This window comes from Phaethon aethereus, assembly GCF_964289735.1.
Source record: "Phaethon aethereus genome assembly, chromosome: 12".
Lineage (NCBI taxonomy): Eukaryota > Metazoa > Chordata > Aves > Phaethontiformes > Phaethontidae > Phaethon > Phaethon aethereus.
The window spans coordinates 21,756,192-21,770,185 of record NC_138588.1 but is presented as its reverse complement, the minus strand read 5'-3'; the positions used below and the strand labels follow the sequence as shown (position 1 = coordinate 21,770,185).

Here is a 13,994-nt window from a genome sequence, read left to right as displayed (position 1 = left end):
TCCCCAGCACCGTGGCTTCCCCTTGCCCCCTTTTGGGGAGCCACCCCGCGATGCCCCCAGCTCTGGTGCTGGGCACGGGCACCCACATCCACCCCCGTGGGATCCTTATAAAAAGAAGGGGTTAAGGAAATGTTTCGGGCGGGGCTCCAGCCCCTCTGCCCCCTTCTCCCCCCCGCCCCGCGGCTTTCGGTGGGGCTGGCGTGGGAGAAGCCGCTGCAGGAGTGGCTGTCCCCAGCGCCGTCACCCCACGTGCGGTGGCACCTCAAGCGTGGGCTGCTGGCACCATCTAGTGGGGGTGGGACCCCCCAATACAGGGGGACACGGCCCCTCGTGTCACATCTTGGTGGCCCAGGGTCCCGCTCCGGGACAGATACCCTCTGGTCACCCCCTTCCTGCATCTTCTCTGGGGATGCTGAACCCGCGTGGGGACCCGTGGGGATGCGGGGTGGGACCCTGCGTGTCCTTACCCCCCTCCCGTTAAGGGTTATGGGGCTGGTACCCTCTGCCCACCCCCTCGGTCACCGCATCCCGGTGGCATCCCATGGCCTGCGGAGCGGGACGGGGTGCGGAGGCACGCTGAACCCCCACCCTTGAACCAAACCTATAGGGACCCTCCCACCCATCATCCCTCTCCTGCCCCACACCAGCGTGGGGGTAACCCTCTCCCTGCTGTCTGTGTCCCCTACGTCACACCAAATCCTATCTCCCCCCACCCAAAATCCTGGCTGTGCGCAGGGCTGGGGCGATGCGGAGGGGAGCGACCGGCAGCCGGCCCCCCGTGTGCCCATCCCCACTCAGGACAGGCGGCTGTGGGGCTGTGGGGATGTGGGAGGAGGAGGTTAGGCCAGGCTTTCCTTCCTGGCCAGCGCTGCGCTGCCTATTACATCAACTCTGGTATTTCCAGTCCCCGCGGGGAGAAGGGAGGAGCGCGGGCGGGAGCAGGGGGAGCAAGGAAAAGCAAAGAAATATTGGGGGATGCAGGGAATTGGGGGGGTCCCACGGGGGGGCTTCAGGCTCTGCGGTAAGGCCCGGTGCTGGGATCCCCCGTCGTCAGGCTGGCCTTGGCCCCTGGCCTCATCCTGGCTCCATCCCCGGCTTCGGGGCTGGGAAGGAAAGAGGCAGGAGGGGGGGAAAAGGGGAAAAGGAAAAATCTACACGTGGAAAACACACGTCCCTACGGCCGGGACTTAAAGCAACAGGAAAGTGCCGGGTGGCACAAGGGCAGCTCCAGGGACAAGGGAGTGGCAGGGGTCGGGGGGTCCGCTCCGGCTTTCGGGGTGCTGCCTCAGTTTCCCCAGGGTGGAAGACAGAGGGAAGGATGCCGGGATGACGTTTTCCAGCTTCATTTCCATCCTGGAATATTTCCCTATGGATGCCAGGCTGGGGTCGTGGGGCTGTAAAAATGGAGAGGGGCTCAGGGGGTCTGCAGGGGGTCCCCAGGGAGGAGCGAGGCAGGTCCTCCCTTTTTGTTTAATATTTCCAGCCCCAAATTACCAAGCTTGGAGCTTGTTAAAAAACATTTTGCGCAGGATCCGTCCTCATTCGGGATACAAGAGCAAGGGAAAAAAAACCAACCCAAATTGTCACAAAGGGACAAATTCTGGGGGAAAGCTCCAGTTTTCTGGGGACACAGTTTCCCCTTTGAAACCTATGGAAAGTTTTTGAGAGGGAGTGAAGGTGCTTGGCCAGGCCCTCACCCTGGTATCAGGCCTCCGCGTGGGACAGCCACTGGTCCCTTTGGGGGAAAACATTGCGAGCAGGATTGCGTGGTGTTGCCCCATCGATGCTTTCCACAAGCCCGAGCCCTATTTCAAGGCAGTTGTGTAAGACCAAAACCATCAGAATTCAACTCAAATAATGAAGGTGTGCGTCGTGCCAGGGTTAAAAAAAAAAAAAGTGCAAAAAGCGGAAATTTCTTTTTTTTTTTTATCCCGAGGGGATGCATTTTGCGTGCAGCCAGCACCCTCCAGCCCTTCCTCCCCCCTTCTGGAGGGCAGGATCCGTACCGGAGGTGGCTCCTAGGAACTAAAACCCGCAGAATTCACCCCAAATTTTGCAGGGGTGAATCGTTCCTGGGTTTAAAAAAGAAAAAAAAAAAGTGTCAGAACGCGAAAATTTCAGCTTTTTATCCCGAGAGGAAGCATCTGGCGTGCAGCCTGCATCTCCCAGCCCTTCCTCCCGCTTCCTGCAGGGCAGGATCAGTGCCGGGAGGAGGTTTCTAGGACCCGGCGGTCCCGCCTCCCTCCCCGCCGCCGCCGCCGCCGCCGCCGCCGCCACCGGGGAGCGCGGCCGCTGCGCCCGCCCCGGAGCCGCTCTGCCCGCCCCGGGAGCCGCTCTGCCCACCCCCGGGAGCCGCTCTGCCCGCCCCCGGGAGCCGCTCCGCCGGGGCTGGGCGGCGGGCGCTGGGGGAAGCCGCGGCGGGGCCGGGGGGGGGGTGGGGGGGGCGGCCGAGCCGTTACCGGGATGGAGCGGCGGGGAGCTTGGGGGCTGTGGGCAGCGCTGGGGTGCGGGCTCTGCCTGCTGGCGGGTGGGCAGGAGCAGGCAGGCGGCGGGCAGCCTTGGAGGCAGCTGATCCAGTGGGAGAACAACGGCCGCCTTTACAGCTTGCTCAACACCGGCGCCGAGTACGTACCGGCGGGGCAGGAGAGACCCGGGGGCAACCGGTTGTTGTTGGCGGGAGCCGTGACCGGAGGGACGGGTAACGTCCGGAGGCAGGCACCGGCGGTACCGCCGCGGCCGGGCTCCGAAACGGTGCGGGGGCAGACGCGGCACCCCTTCGGTTTCGGGCAGGTGCCCGAAAATTGGCGTGAAGGACCGGTGGGCGACAGTACGGCTTCGCAACGGGTACGGCCTGCCGGCCGCTCACGCCAGCCTTCCTCCTCTGCCTCGTCCTCATCCTTCGCCTACGCCTCCGTCGGGCAGCCGGCGTACCCCCAATTTCCCTTCGCCCCCCAATTCGAGCCCTACGAGGCACCCCGGGCGTACGACGAGGCGTACACCTACTACCGCGGCACCGGCACCGGCGGGGCGGCCGTGGCTTCGGCGGCGGCGGGTGCCAGCGTGGTGTACCCCTTCCAACCCCGGGCACGCTACGAGGACTACGGGGAGGAGCAGAGCCCCTATAGAGCCCAGGGTTACTACCCCGCGGCCGAACGCCCCTACGTGCCCGCCGCCCCCCAACCGGTTGATGGGCTGGACCGCCGGTACTCCCATAGCTTGTATCACGACGCGGGGGGCTCACCGGAGCAGGGCGGCCCGGACTCGTACGCCAACCAGCAACCCACCGGCCACGGCGTGGCATCGGCCGATAACCTGCAAGCTCCCGCCGGGACGGGGTACGGGGGCCAGTACCCACCCTACGAGCCGCAGCCGCCTTTTCGGGCGCTGGAGCCTTACGGGGTTCCTCGCCCCGAGTCCTACCTGCCTGCCAGGAGCCCCGAAATGCCGCAAGCCGTCCCCGATAGCCAAGCCAGGGTCAGCGTGGGCAGCGTCTACAGGCCCAGCCACGGCGGACGGGGTGAGTCTGGGGGGGACCCTGGGGCGGGTGGCAGCTCCCACCGGGGTGTCCCGGGTGCTTCGTCACCTGGGGAGGAGGCGTCCCCGAGGGCAGAGCCCTCTGCACCCGCGTCTGTCGCTCCCCAAGGGTGCTGCCCCGCTGCTGTGAGGAGGAACGTGGCCGAGGGGCCGCTGAGGGGCTGGGGCTGTTGGAGACCCTACACGTCTTGGGAACGGTGTTTGAGGTGGTGAAAACCCACCTATGCCGCCGTGGCACTGCCTATACTGGAGGTATAGGGAAGGGGTGCGTAGGGGCAAGTCCCAGCAGGGTCTGGGCTTGGGGGGTGTCTGTGCCGTGTCCAAGGTCACCCCGTGCTCGTGGGGTGGGTCTGTGCTGCGAGATGGGGTGACGTCGTGCTCAATGGCGGGTGAGGTGCCACATCCCAGGTCATCTTACGCTCGTGGGGTGGGTCTGTGCCGTGTCCCGGGCTGTCCTGCCTGCGTGGGGTGGCTGTGCGCCGTGGGTCGGGGGCACGCCGTGCCCCTGGGGCAGGACGCTGCCGTGTCCCGGGTCATCCTGGCCGCGCGCCCTGTGCCGGGGCAGACTCGGTTCACGGGTGGGTCTATGCTGCGTCGCCCTGGACCCGATGGCCCCCGACGCCCCCGCCGTGCCGGCCGCATCGGGGCCGCGGCGGGGATGCCGCCGCTTGACGTCCTACTGACCCCGATCCCGATGAAATCCAGAGGCTTTTGGCTGAGGCTTGCCGGGAGTGTTTTTGGTCCGTGGTAAAATTGGAAGCAAGGCTGGAGGGCGTGAGGAGCAGCAGCCTGGGGGATCTGTTCCCTGCTTGTCCCTTGGGAAGACCCGTCTCAGCTGGAGCCTCTGACCCGTCTGACCCCATAACCCATCCAGCCCCATCCCTGGTTTCTGAGAAAAACCCATCCCAGAGGGTTCGTACCGGGGGGAAGCGTTCATCCCAGCCCTGCCCCATTGCGTGCGAGCGAGTAAGCGCAGCGAGAGCAGCCCGGCTGGGTCAGCCCGAGGTCCCGCCGGCCCCGCCGAGGATGTGTGGGAAAGAGCTTGGCGACGGAGAGGATCTTCCTCCGGATCTCCGCCCGGGAGCAGCCGCTCTGCCGGGCGAGGGATGCGGAGATGAGGGATGCTGGTGGTCCCGTGTCTCTGGGGAGGGACGCCTGGGGACGCCCGGCTGACTCGAGGCGACAGAGGGAAGTGAGAAGATGCCTGCCAAGCTTATCTTCTCCCTGTTGGCAAAGGCTGTGTCCTTCAAGGATCCCTGGAAGCTGGGCCAGGAGGTGATGGTGCCATGGGTCTGCCAGGGGAATCGGGGTGCCCGTGGGTGGGTGGGCAACCCTCGTTGGCCAACAAGGCCATCAGTGGGACACCCACCTCTCAGTGCAGGAGCCCTCAGCCTCCTTCTTCACATTCTTCCTTAATCAATATAAAGAAGGGAATAAAGATCATCCGACCAGCCCGGGGAGGTGGCTCTCTGGGGCCACCCCACTGCCTGGCCTCTCCTCCGGATCACCTACTGCTCTCTCCAGCCCAGCTTTGTTTGGGGAAAGTTGTCACCTCCCTGGGGGTCACCAAAAAAACCCCAAACCCCAAGCCTGTCACCTGCGGAGCCACCCTTCAGGCAGGTTTCTTAATTGGTCAAAACACTTTATAAAGCTGAATCAGACGTTAATTATGCGCCTAAGCTCTTTAAGAGCCTCCTGATCTGCTCTGCCAGGAATGTGCAGCATTCCTGGCCCCTCGCTGGGGCACCTGGGGGGTTAATTAAGCAATTAGATCCCACCAGCTGTTATGAGGGGGTTTATAGGGACTTGCATGAGCATCGCGGATCGTCCTCCTCCCTCCATCCAAACCAGCCGGTAAAGTCACCTTAGAAGTTGAGAGATGACGTGGTTTCCAGCCCTAAATCTATAGGTTAACCAGGCCGTGGTGGAGGTGTGAGAGAGCATCTCATGGCTTGGTCAAGAGAGAGACATAAAGGCAGTAAGACCAGGCTTTGGCAAGGAGATGGGAAGGAGACACCAAAAATCTTCATGTCTCCTGCTCATGGCCACTGCAGAGGACCCAAGCATCACCCAAGTCTTGCCCAGGGACTGAATTATCTCGTGCAAAGGAGGTTTTGGCCGGTGAAAGCCAAGCCCATGTGGCATCTAAGCTGTGGGGGCAGCTAGGCCACCTCTCCTCATGGGGTTCAGCCAAGATGCTGGTTCCCACTGGGGCTCCCCTCTCAGCCGACCCCCCTGGAGGCATCTCCAGGGACTTCCTCACCCTGACGCCTACCCGGACCCTTTCCCTCTACTTTCCTCCATCTCCAGTGGGGTTTTTCACCTTTGCCCTCATGCGAATGGGTCGCCCGGTGTTGGTTTTGGAAATCCCATGGGGTGATGGGGCTTTTGGTACCCACTAAGCTTGAGTCGTGGTGGCTGTGGTGCCACCTGAGGATACCGTCACCCATGGGTGGGGTACCTAGGCCAGGAGTTGACAATCTTGCTGGGAAAGTCTCCCTTCTGCGGGCTTGGGGATGGGTTTGGGTTGATTTTGTTGCTATCTTCGGGGGGGACTGTGAGAAGATTCGGTGAGGTTGGGACGGGATGCGATGGGACGGGATGCGATGGGACGCGATGGGATGGGATGGGATGCGATGGGAAAGGGGTGCACCAGGAGGTGCTGGAGGAGGGACGCTGTGGGACTGGGCTGGCGGAATGAAGAAGGGCATCTCGGTGGCTCTGGGGTGGTCCCAGGTCCCCGGGACCCAGCGATGCCGGGCGGGAAGAGGCGAAGCAGCCACCCTCTTGGAAAACTGCTGGAGCTGGGATTTTTCGGCTAAGCCCGGCACACCTGCACAAACAGCGCGGCGGGGAGCCGGCCTGCCTTTTTTTATTATTCTAATTTTCACGGTGAATAAGAAGGAAATCTTCTCTGGCAGCTCCCCGGGGCAGGCCGAGGGCCGGAGGAGGAAAAACAAATATTTTCTTGCTGTGGTTGTCCCTTTTCGGAGGCGATAGCGGGGGGCTGCCGGGCCCCCTGACTTGCAAGGAGGCGAAAAAGTGCTGGCTCAGCAAAAAGGAGCAGGATTTGGCCGGCCCCGGACGGGGACGGTTCGGTGCCCTGCTGCGATAAGGGGACGCGTGGAGGGTGGGTGAGGTCGGGTCCTACCATCTTCTTAACCCCTTCGCCGCCGGGGCCCGAGCCGAAAATCAGACGTGAGACCCTACAATAATAACGGGGCCATCCAGGGCGAGCTCCGATGCTTGGGGGGGGCCGGGAAATAAAACTCCCCGTTGGTAAAAGGAATCGGGTTTCTCTCTGGAGCGTCCAAGAATTTATTATAAACAACAGCGGGGAGGAAAAGCTGCTTTCTAAACGATGACAAATGTTCCTCTCGCAAGCGGGATGGGGCCCAGGGGTCTTTCTCCGTCGCTTTTTTTTTATTATGAGATTTTTTTAAGCTCTCCTGATTTATTTTTTTTTTCCCCCCTTGGCGTGCGTGGCTGCTCCCCCCCCCCCCCCCTTCGGGTATTACATCAGCAGGGATGACCAAGCAAGCGGGGCAGGAAACGAGCTCCAATGGAGTGACGTGATCCCTCGAGGGAAGGCAGGCCAAGGAACAAGAAGGCATTGTTCTTTTTGCCCGTGGAAAAAAAAAAACCACACAAAAAAACCAACCCAAAAAAGCAAAAAAAAAGAAAAAAAGGGGGGAAACAGGGATAAAAAAGGAAAAAAAAATGGGAGGGGGGAAAAAAGGGAACGTGTGGGAAACTTGGGGGGGTGTAAAGGGAGGAGCTGGTGTGGTTGGAGCCCCCTGGTCCCTTGAAAGGGGATGGGGATGAGGGTGGGGATGAAGATGAAGGTGGGGATGAAGATGGGGACGGAGGAGGCGGTGGAGATAAGGATGAGGATGGGAACGAGAATGAGGATGGGGATGAAGATGGGGGTGGGGTTGGGGATGGGAACAGGGACGGTGATGAGGATGAGATGGGGATGATGACGGGGACAGAGATGAAGATGGGGATGGGAAAGAGGATGGGGACGAGGATGATGATGGGGTTGGGGTTGGGGATGGGGATAAGGACGAGGATGGAGACGAGGGTGGGGATGAAGATGGGGATGAGGATGGGGATGGGGCAAGGATGGAGATGAGGGTGGGGATGAAGATGGGGATGAGGATGATGATGGGGATGGGGTTGAGGATGGGGATGAGGATGAGGATGGAGACGAAGGTGGGGATGAAGATGGGGATGAGGACGATGATGGGGATGAGGATGGGAATGGGGCAAGGATGGAGACGAGGGTGGGGATGAAGATGGGTGTGGGGATGAAGATGGGCATGAGGATGGGGATGAGGACAGAGATGAAGACAGGGATGAGGATGGGGATGAGGATGAGGATGGGGAAGGGGACAGGCTGGCGAGCTCGCAGGAAGGAGCGACGCTGAGCAGAGGTTGTTGCGGAGCTGGGCTCGGCGGGGAGAAGGGAAACCGAGGCAGGGAGGGCCCGGGGAGCACCCCCCGCCCCGTCCCTCCCGCGGGGCAGATGTAAGGACGCTTCCCGCGTCGGTGGTCCCGGAGCAGCCGCCGGGAAGGGGAGGTGTGAAAGGGCGTCGCGGGGGGGGAAGCGCCGGCTCCAGCTGGGCTCCGTAATCCTTTTGGAAAGCGAGGCAGCCCCCGCCCGTCCCTGCAGCCGTCTGTCCGTCCGTCCGCCCGCAGCTCGTTTCAGCTTGGCCCCAAGCGCAGGGCAAGGTCGGGAGCTAAAGGAGGGGCGCGGGGGTCTGGGGTTAGCGGAGCCCCCGCTTGCTCCCCTCTTTTGGGGTGAAAAGCAGGAAACGGGGCAGGAAATAGGGATCGCCCTTTTTTTGGGGGGTCCTGTCACCCCCTGTCCCTGGCTGCCGCAGGGCTGGAAGCCGGGGGGCTCGGGGGACCCCAATAACCCCTCGCAGGGCGCCGGCCAGGGCTGGGGGTAATCGCTTCCAGGAGGACGGGTTGAGCAATCCCGCTGTAGGAAAATGGAGGATTGGGATTTGCCAGCAGGAGCCGGGGAGGGGAGGGGGAAGGAGGGGAGGGGAGGGGAGGATTTTCCGTCTGCAGCTTAAAATTAAAAAAACGTGGCGGCGACCGAAGCAAAACTTGCCCACGAGGTTTTTGGGGGGCTGGCTGCTTCGAGGAGGGGGACGGCTGCGCCCCCGAGCCTCTGTCCCCAAGCCCTGTCCCCATCCTCAGGGCTGTCCCCGTCCTCCCGGCAGGTCTCCCCGACTTGGTGCCGGACCCCAACTACGTGCAAGCGTCCACCTACGTGCAACGAGCCCACCTGTACTCGCTGCGCTGCGCGGCCGAGGAGAAGTGTCTGGCCAGGTGGGAGCAGCCACAGGGGCAGGGGGAGACGGGGGGAGAGAGGGGGGTCCTGGGGCGAGGGGGAGATGGGGAGCGGGGCGGCGGGGGGGGGCGGGGGCCGTCCTGGTGAGGGGAGGAGGATGGAGGAGAGGGGAAGGAAAGGGGAAAGGGAAAGGAAAAAAGGGAAGGGGAAGGAGGAGAAGGATGGAGGAGAGGAAGAGGAAAGGGGAAAGGGGAAGGGAAAGGGAAGAAGAAAGGGGAAGGGGAAAGAAGGATGGAGGAGAGCAGAGGGGGGAGAGGAGAAAGAAGGGAAAGGGAAAAGGAAAAGAATGGAAAAGGAAAAGGAAGAAAAAGGGAAAGGAAAGGAAAAAGAAAGGGAAAAGGAAAGGGAAAGGGAAAAGGAAAGGGAAAGAAAGGAAAGGGAAAGGAAAAGGAAAGGAAAAGAAAGGAAAGGGAAAGGAAAAGAAAGGAAAAGGAAAGGAAAAGAAAGGAAAGGAAAAGAAAGGAAAGGGAAAGGAAAAGGAAAGGAAAAGAAAGGAAAGGGAAAGGAAAAGGAAAGGAAAAGAAAGGAAAGGGAAAGGAAAAGGAAAGGAAAAGAAAGGAAAGGAAAAGAAAGGAAAGGGAAAGGAAAAGAAAGGAAAATAAAAGGAAAAGAAAGGGAAGGGAAAAGAAAGGAAAAGGAAAGGAAAATAAAGGAAATGAAAAGAAAGGAAAGGAAAGGGAAAGGAAAAGAAAGGAAAGGAAAGGGAAAGGAAAAGAAAAGGAAAGGAAAAGGAAAAGAAGGGAAAAGAAAAGGCAAGGAAAAGGAAAGGAAAAGAAAGGAAAAGGAAAGGAAGAGGAAAAGAAAGGAGGAGGAAAAGAAAGGAAAAGGAAAAAGAAAGGAAGAGGAAAAGAAAGGAAAAGAAAGGAAAAGGAAGGAAAAGGAAGGTGGCTGGTGGGTGCTGCAGGGGCCTTCTCTCCTCTCCTTACCCTTTTTCCATCCTCTCCTTTTCCGTGCTGGGGATTTTCCTCCCCTGGGGTGCCAGGGCTGGGGCCGAGTGCAGGGTGGGGGGGACAAGGACGACGACGACACATGATGCCCTTGGCATTGACCCTCCCCGATGTCCCCAGCACCGCCTACACCGCCGAAGCCACCGACTACGACGTGCGGGTGCTCCTGCGGTTTCCCCAGCGGGTGAAGAACCAGGGCACGGCCGACTTTCTGCCCAGCCGGCCCCGGCACAGCTGGGAGTGGCACAGCTGCCACCAGTGAGTGTCCCCACCTTCCCCCGTCAACCCCCCCTTTTCCTGGCACTTTTAAGGCTTTTTTTTTTTTTTTCCCGTGGGTGGGGGGAGGCTTTGCTTTGGGGTCATGCCTATGTCCCTGAAGCCACCACTCTCGGGCAATTCGTGTCCCCAAGGAGGGAGCTGGCAAGCTGGTGTAGGTCCAGGGTTGATGGGGAACCTGCAAAATCACATCTGGGGCAGCATTTGGGGTGGGAGGGGGTCACACCGCTCTTACAAGTCTTATGAGGAGCGGCTGAGGGAACTGGGGGTGTTCAGCCTGGAGAAGAGGAGACTCATCGCTCTCTACAACTACCTGAAAGGGGGTTGTGGTGAGGTGGGTGTTGGTCTCTTCTCCCACATAACCAGCGATCAGACAAGAGGAAATGGCCTCAAGTTGCACCAGGGGAGGTTTAGAGTGGAGATTAGGAACAATTTCTTCACCGAGTGGTCAGGCATTGGCACAGGCTGCCCAGGGAGGTGGTGGAGTCACCATCACTGGAGGTGTTCAAAGAACGTGTAGACGCGGCACTTTGGGACATGGTGGTGTTGGGTTGATGGTTGGACTTGATGGTCTTAAAGGTCTTTTCCAACCTTCATGGCTCTGTGCTTCTGGAACTCTGTCCCCCCACCCCGTCCCCAGGCACTACCACAGCATGGATGAGTTCAGCCACTACGACCTGTTGGATGCCACCACAGGGAGGAAGGTCGCCGAGGGCCACAAGGCCAGCTTCTGCCTGGAGGACACCACCTGCGATTTCGGCAACCTGAAGCGTTATGCCTGCACGGCTCACACCCAGGTGGCTTCGGGGGGGACACACGCACACACCCTCGAAGGGTTCCTCGGGGTTCACCCCCTCCCGGCACACCCTGAACCCCCTTTTTCTCTCCCCGCAGGGCTTGAGCCCGGGGTGCTACGACACCTACAACGCCGACATCGACTGCCAGTGGATCGATATAACGGACGTGCAGCCGGGGAATTACGTCTTAAAGGTGGCCGGGGTCGTCGGGGGCGTTTTTTAGGGGCAAACATTACCGATTTGGGGTCAGCTTGGGATCCTCTTAACCATCGGCTTTGGGACCACGCACCTTTTTGGGTGCCATCCCTTTCCCACGGGGTTTAGGTGCTGCTAACCCTCCCCCTTACTAATTTTTTTTTTGGGGGGGGGGGGGTTCCCTTCTTTCTCCCCTGTTTTTAGGTTCAAGTGAACCCCAAATACATCGTCCTGGAGTCGGACTTCACCAACAACGTGGTGAGGTGCAACATCCACTACACCGGGCGCTACGTCGCCACGACAAACTGCAAGATTTCCCAGTAAGGACCTGTCTGTCTGTCCGTCTGTCCTTCCCTTGGTGGAAAAAACCCCAGAGATGGGGTTGGACTTGAGCGGTTTAATTCCTTTTCTCCTCCCCATCATCCGGGTTTTCTGCATGAGCATCCAAAAACCGGCTGGATTTGGCCAGCGGTGGGGCTGGGGGCGGGTGTCTCGCTCCTTTTGGGGTGTTTCTATTGAATTTCTTCGTTATTCCGGGGGAAAAACGAAGCGGAGTTTCAAAAGAACTGGTTTTAAATGTCTTCCTAAGCGCATTTCCCCAAATCCTGGGATTTTTGAGTTTTGGGTTTTTTTCACTGTCTGCTTTCAGATCTTGATGGGAGCGGGGCCGGAGGGACGTCGCCTGGGTCCCCATCTCGAGAACAACGCCTGAGCTGGCTCCTCTGTCCCACCGCAGACCCCGGAGCCCATCAGCAGCTCCTCAAGACCTCCCTCCCCCCAAAAAACCCCTAAACCAACCCATTTCTTCACGTTAAAAAGAGGGGAAGCAGGAATGACTCCGAGATATTTTTTTATACTTAACTTTTCTTTAACCTTTTTTTTTTTTTTTCCTAAGGGAAGACGTTTTAGCTGGAATAAAGGCAGGGGCCCGTAAATGCTGTATAAATGATGTAAATCGCATATTAGCAATAGAGCTCTGGAGTCTTTAACCCCTTCGGCACGGTCTTTTTTGGGGGGGGGTGTCCTGCCGTGTCCCTCCTCGCCAGGAATGGGAAGAAGGGAGCCCGCATTTGGAGGCGCAGCCCTGGCGGGGACACGGGACCCCTCTCAGCGAGGCGGCAACCATGTTTTTGGGGCCACAGCCCGGCCAACAGCTCCTGCCCCCCCGCCCTCAACCCCTCTGCCCCCTCCATCTTGTCCCGCACCCCAGCAGCCCCCGCCCCTTTGCCGAGGCCACGCCCACTCGCTTCATTCGCCCCGCCCCGCTCCTCGCAACGCCCATAGAAGCCCCGCCCATTTCCGCTCTCGCGGCGGTTACCTCGGCGACGCGGGGTGGGCAGCCCCGCCCCGCTCGGGGGCCGCTCTGCGGCTGCGCGACAGTGGGGCGGGGGGCGGCCGGGGAGCCCCGGGGCCGGGGTCCTCGCTGGGGACGGCCCGGGCCCCCCCAGCTCCCGCCCGCTTCACAGCAGCGCCCAGCGGCCGAGCTCCCGCCCGGCCCCGCGGCTGAGCCCCTCCGGCCCGGCCCCACGGCCGGTGTTTCAGCCCCACAGGCTTTATTTCACTTCCAGCGATTTTCTTTCAGCTCCAGAGTTTTTATTCCAGCTCTCGCCCGGCGGCCGCTGCTCCAGCCCCACGGCTGTAGTTCAGCTCCTGCAGCACAGGCGACAGCTCAGCTCCAGCTCACAGGGTTCCACTCCAGCCCCAGCCCTGTGATTTCTCAGCTCCAGCCCCACAAGCTTTATTTCAGCTCCAGCTCCAGGATCTTTTCTTCAGCTCCAGCTCTGTGTCAAAGTCTCCCTCAGCCCTGCGGGCAATAGCTCGACTCCTGTCCCGCCGTCAGGGTTCCAGCTCGGCGTCCGTCCCTGCCTTGGACCTGGGGACAAGGCTGTCAGTCACTCCCTGCCCCCGGCAGCGAATAAAGTGCCCCCCCCCAGCCCCGTTTCGCCCATCTCAGACGTTGAGTTCGGCCTGGTGCATGCCGGCATCCCACCCATTGGGGGCCAACGCGACCGGACCCCCACCTCCAGTGAGGGTCCCGCGGCCCCGCACCCCAGGCCCCCACCCACCACTCTCACCTGCCCACAGTGCCCCCGAGCCCACCTTTGGGGCTGGGAACCGCCACTCAGCCGCCACTGCCCCAGCCCCAAAGGTGGCACCAGGCAGGGCTCCCCAGCCCCAAGCCCCACAGGGGACCGGGCCCGGCCACAGCCCCGGCTGCTGGAAGCGCAGCTTTTCGGCTTCGCCCACAGCTGCCGGGCCCGGGCCCAGCCCCGAGCTGGGGGTCGCAGCCCCCAGACCGCAGCTCTGGGCCCCCCGGGGGGCTGGAGCCCCACGGCAACACAGGCCCGGCAGCATGGGGCAGGGGCGGGGCACCCACCCACAGCCCCGGGCCCACGGGGAGAGCTGGGGAACGGGCCGGGGGAAGGGCCGCGCCGGCTGGGAGGGGACACACACACATCACTGCCCCGGGGGGCGCTGCCGTCACTTCACCGTCACCCTCTAAGAATAACAATGACGACAGCAGCAACCACCCCGCAGCTGCCGTCAGCGTCTCCAGTCGCGCCGTTACCGGTCCAGGCACCGGGCCCGCTCGGGGGGCCCCCGTGCCCCCAGGCAGCGGCCAGGATCCCCCGCGGGCCTCGTACCGGCCTCCGGGGCTGCCGCTACCCGACCCTGCCGGGACGTGGCCCGGCCCCCCCCCCCACCCGCCGAGGCTCCCAGCGCAGCGCGTGGGGCCGCCCACCGCCCGCTCCCCGGGGCTTCTCGGCCCGCCGAGCGGCAAGCCCGGAAGCGTCGTCCACTCCCCTCCACCGCCGCCCCCGCTGCCTCGCGCACGCCCTTTATAGCTGCCGGCCCCGCCCCTCCCGCTCCGCCCCGCCA

At 61.5% G+C, this 13,994-nt stretch overlaps 1 protein-coding gene across 1 annotated transcript; it reads left to right on the top strand.

The window, feature by feature from the left end:
• Positions 1–1,834: 1,834 nt before the first annotated feature.
• LOXL1 (lysyl oxidase like 1) lies at positions 1,835–12,688 on the top strand. The gene is made up of 6 exons (XM_082005186.1): positions 1,835–3,517; positions 8,769–8,877; positions 9,967–10,104; positions 10,763–10,919; positions 11,017–11,112; positions 11,319–12,688. The coding sequence occupies exons 1-6, from the start codon at positions 2,464–2,466 to the stop codon at positions 11,436–11,438; spliced, it is 1,674 nt and encodes a 557-aa protein (XP_081861312.1). The 5' UTR covers positions 1,835–2,463; the 3' UTR covers positions 11,439–12,688.
• Positions 12,689–13,994: the final 1,306 nt, after the last annotated feature.

Bases quoted from the DNA above. Each gene is read 5' to 3' on its own strand.
- LOXL1 (XM_082005186.1), top strand. From the start codon at position 2,464: ATGGAGCGGCGGGGAGCTTGGGGGCTGTGGGCAGCGCTGGGGTGCGGG. The intron at 3,518-8,768 runs GTGAGTCTGGGG...TCCTCCCGGCAG, and splicing joins GCCCAGCCACGGCGGACGGG to GTCTCCCCGACTTGGTGCCG. The intron at 10,920-11,016 runs GTGGCTTCGGGG...CTCTCCCCGCAG, and splicing joins CCTGCACGGCTCACACCCAG to GGCTTGAGCCCGGGGTGCTA.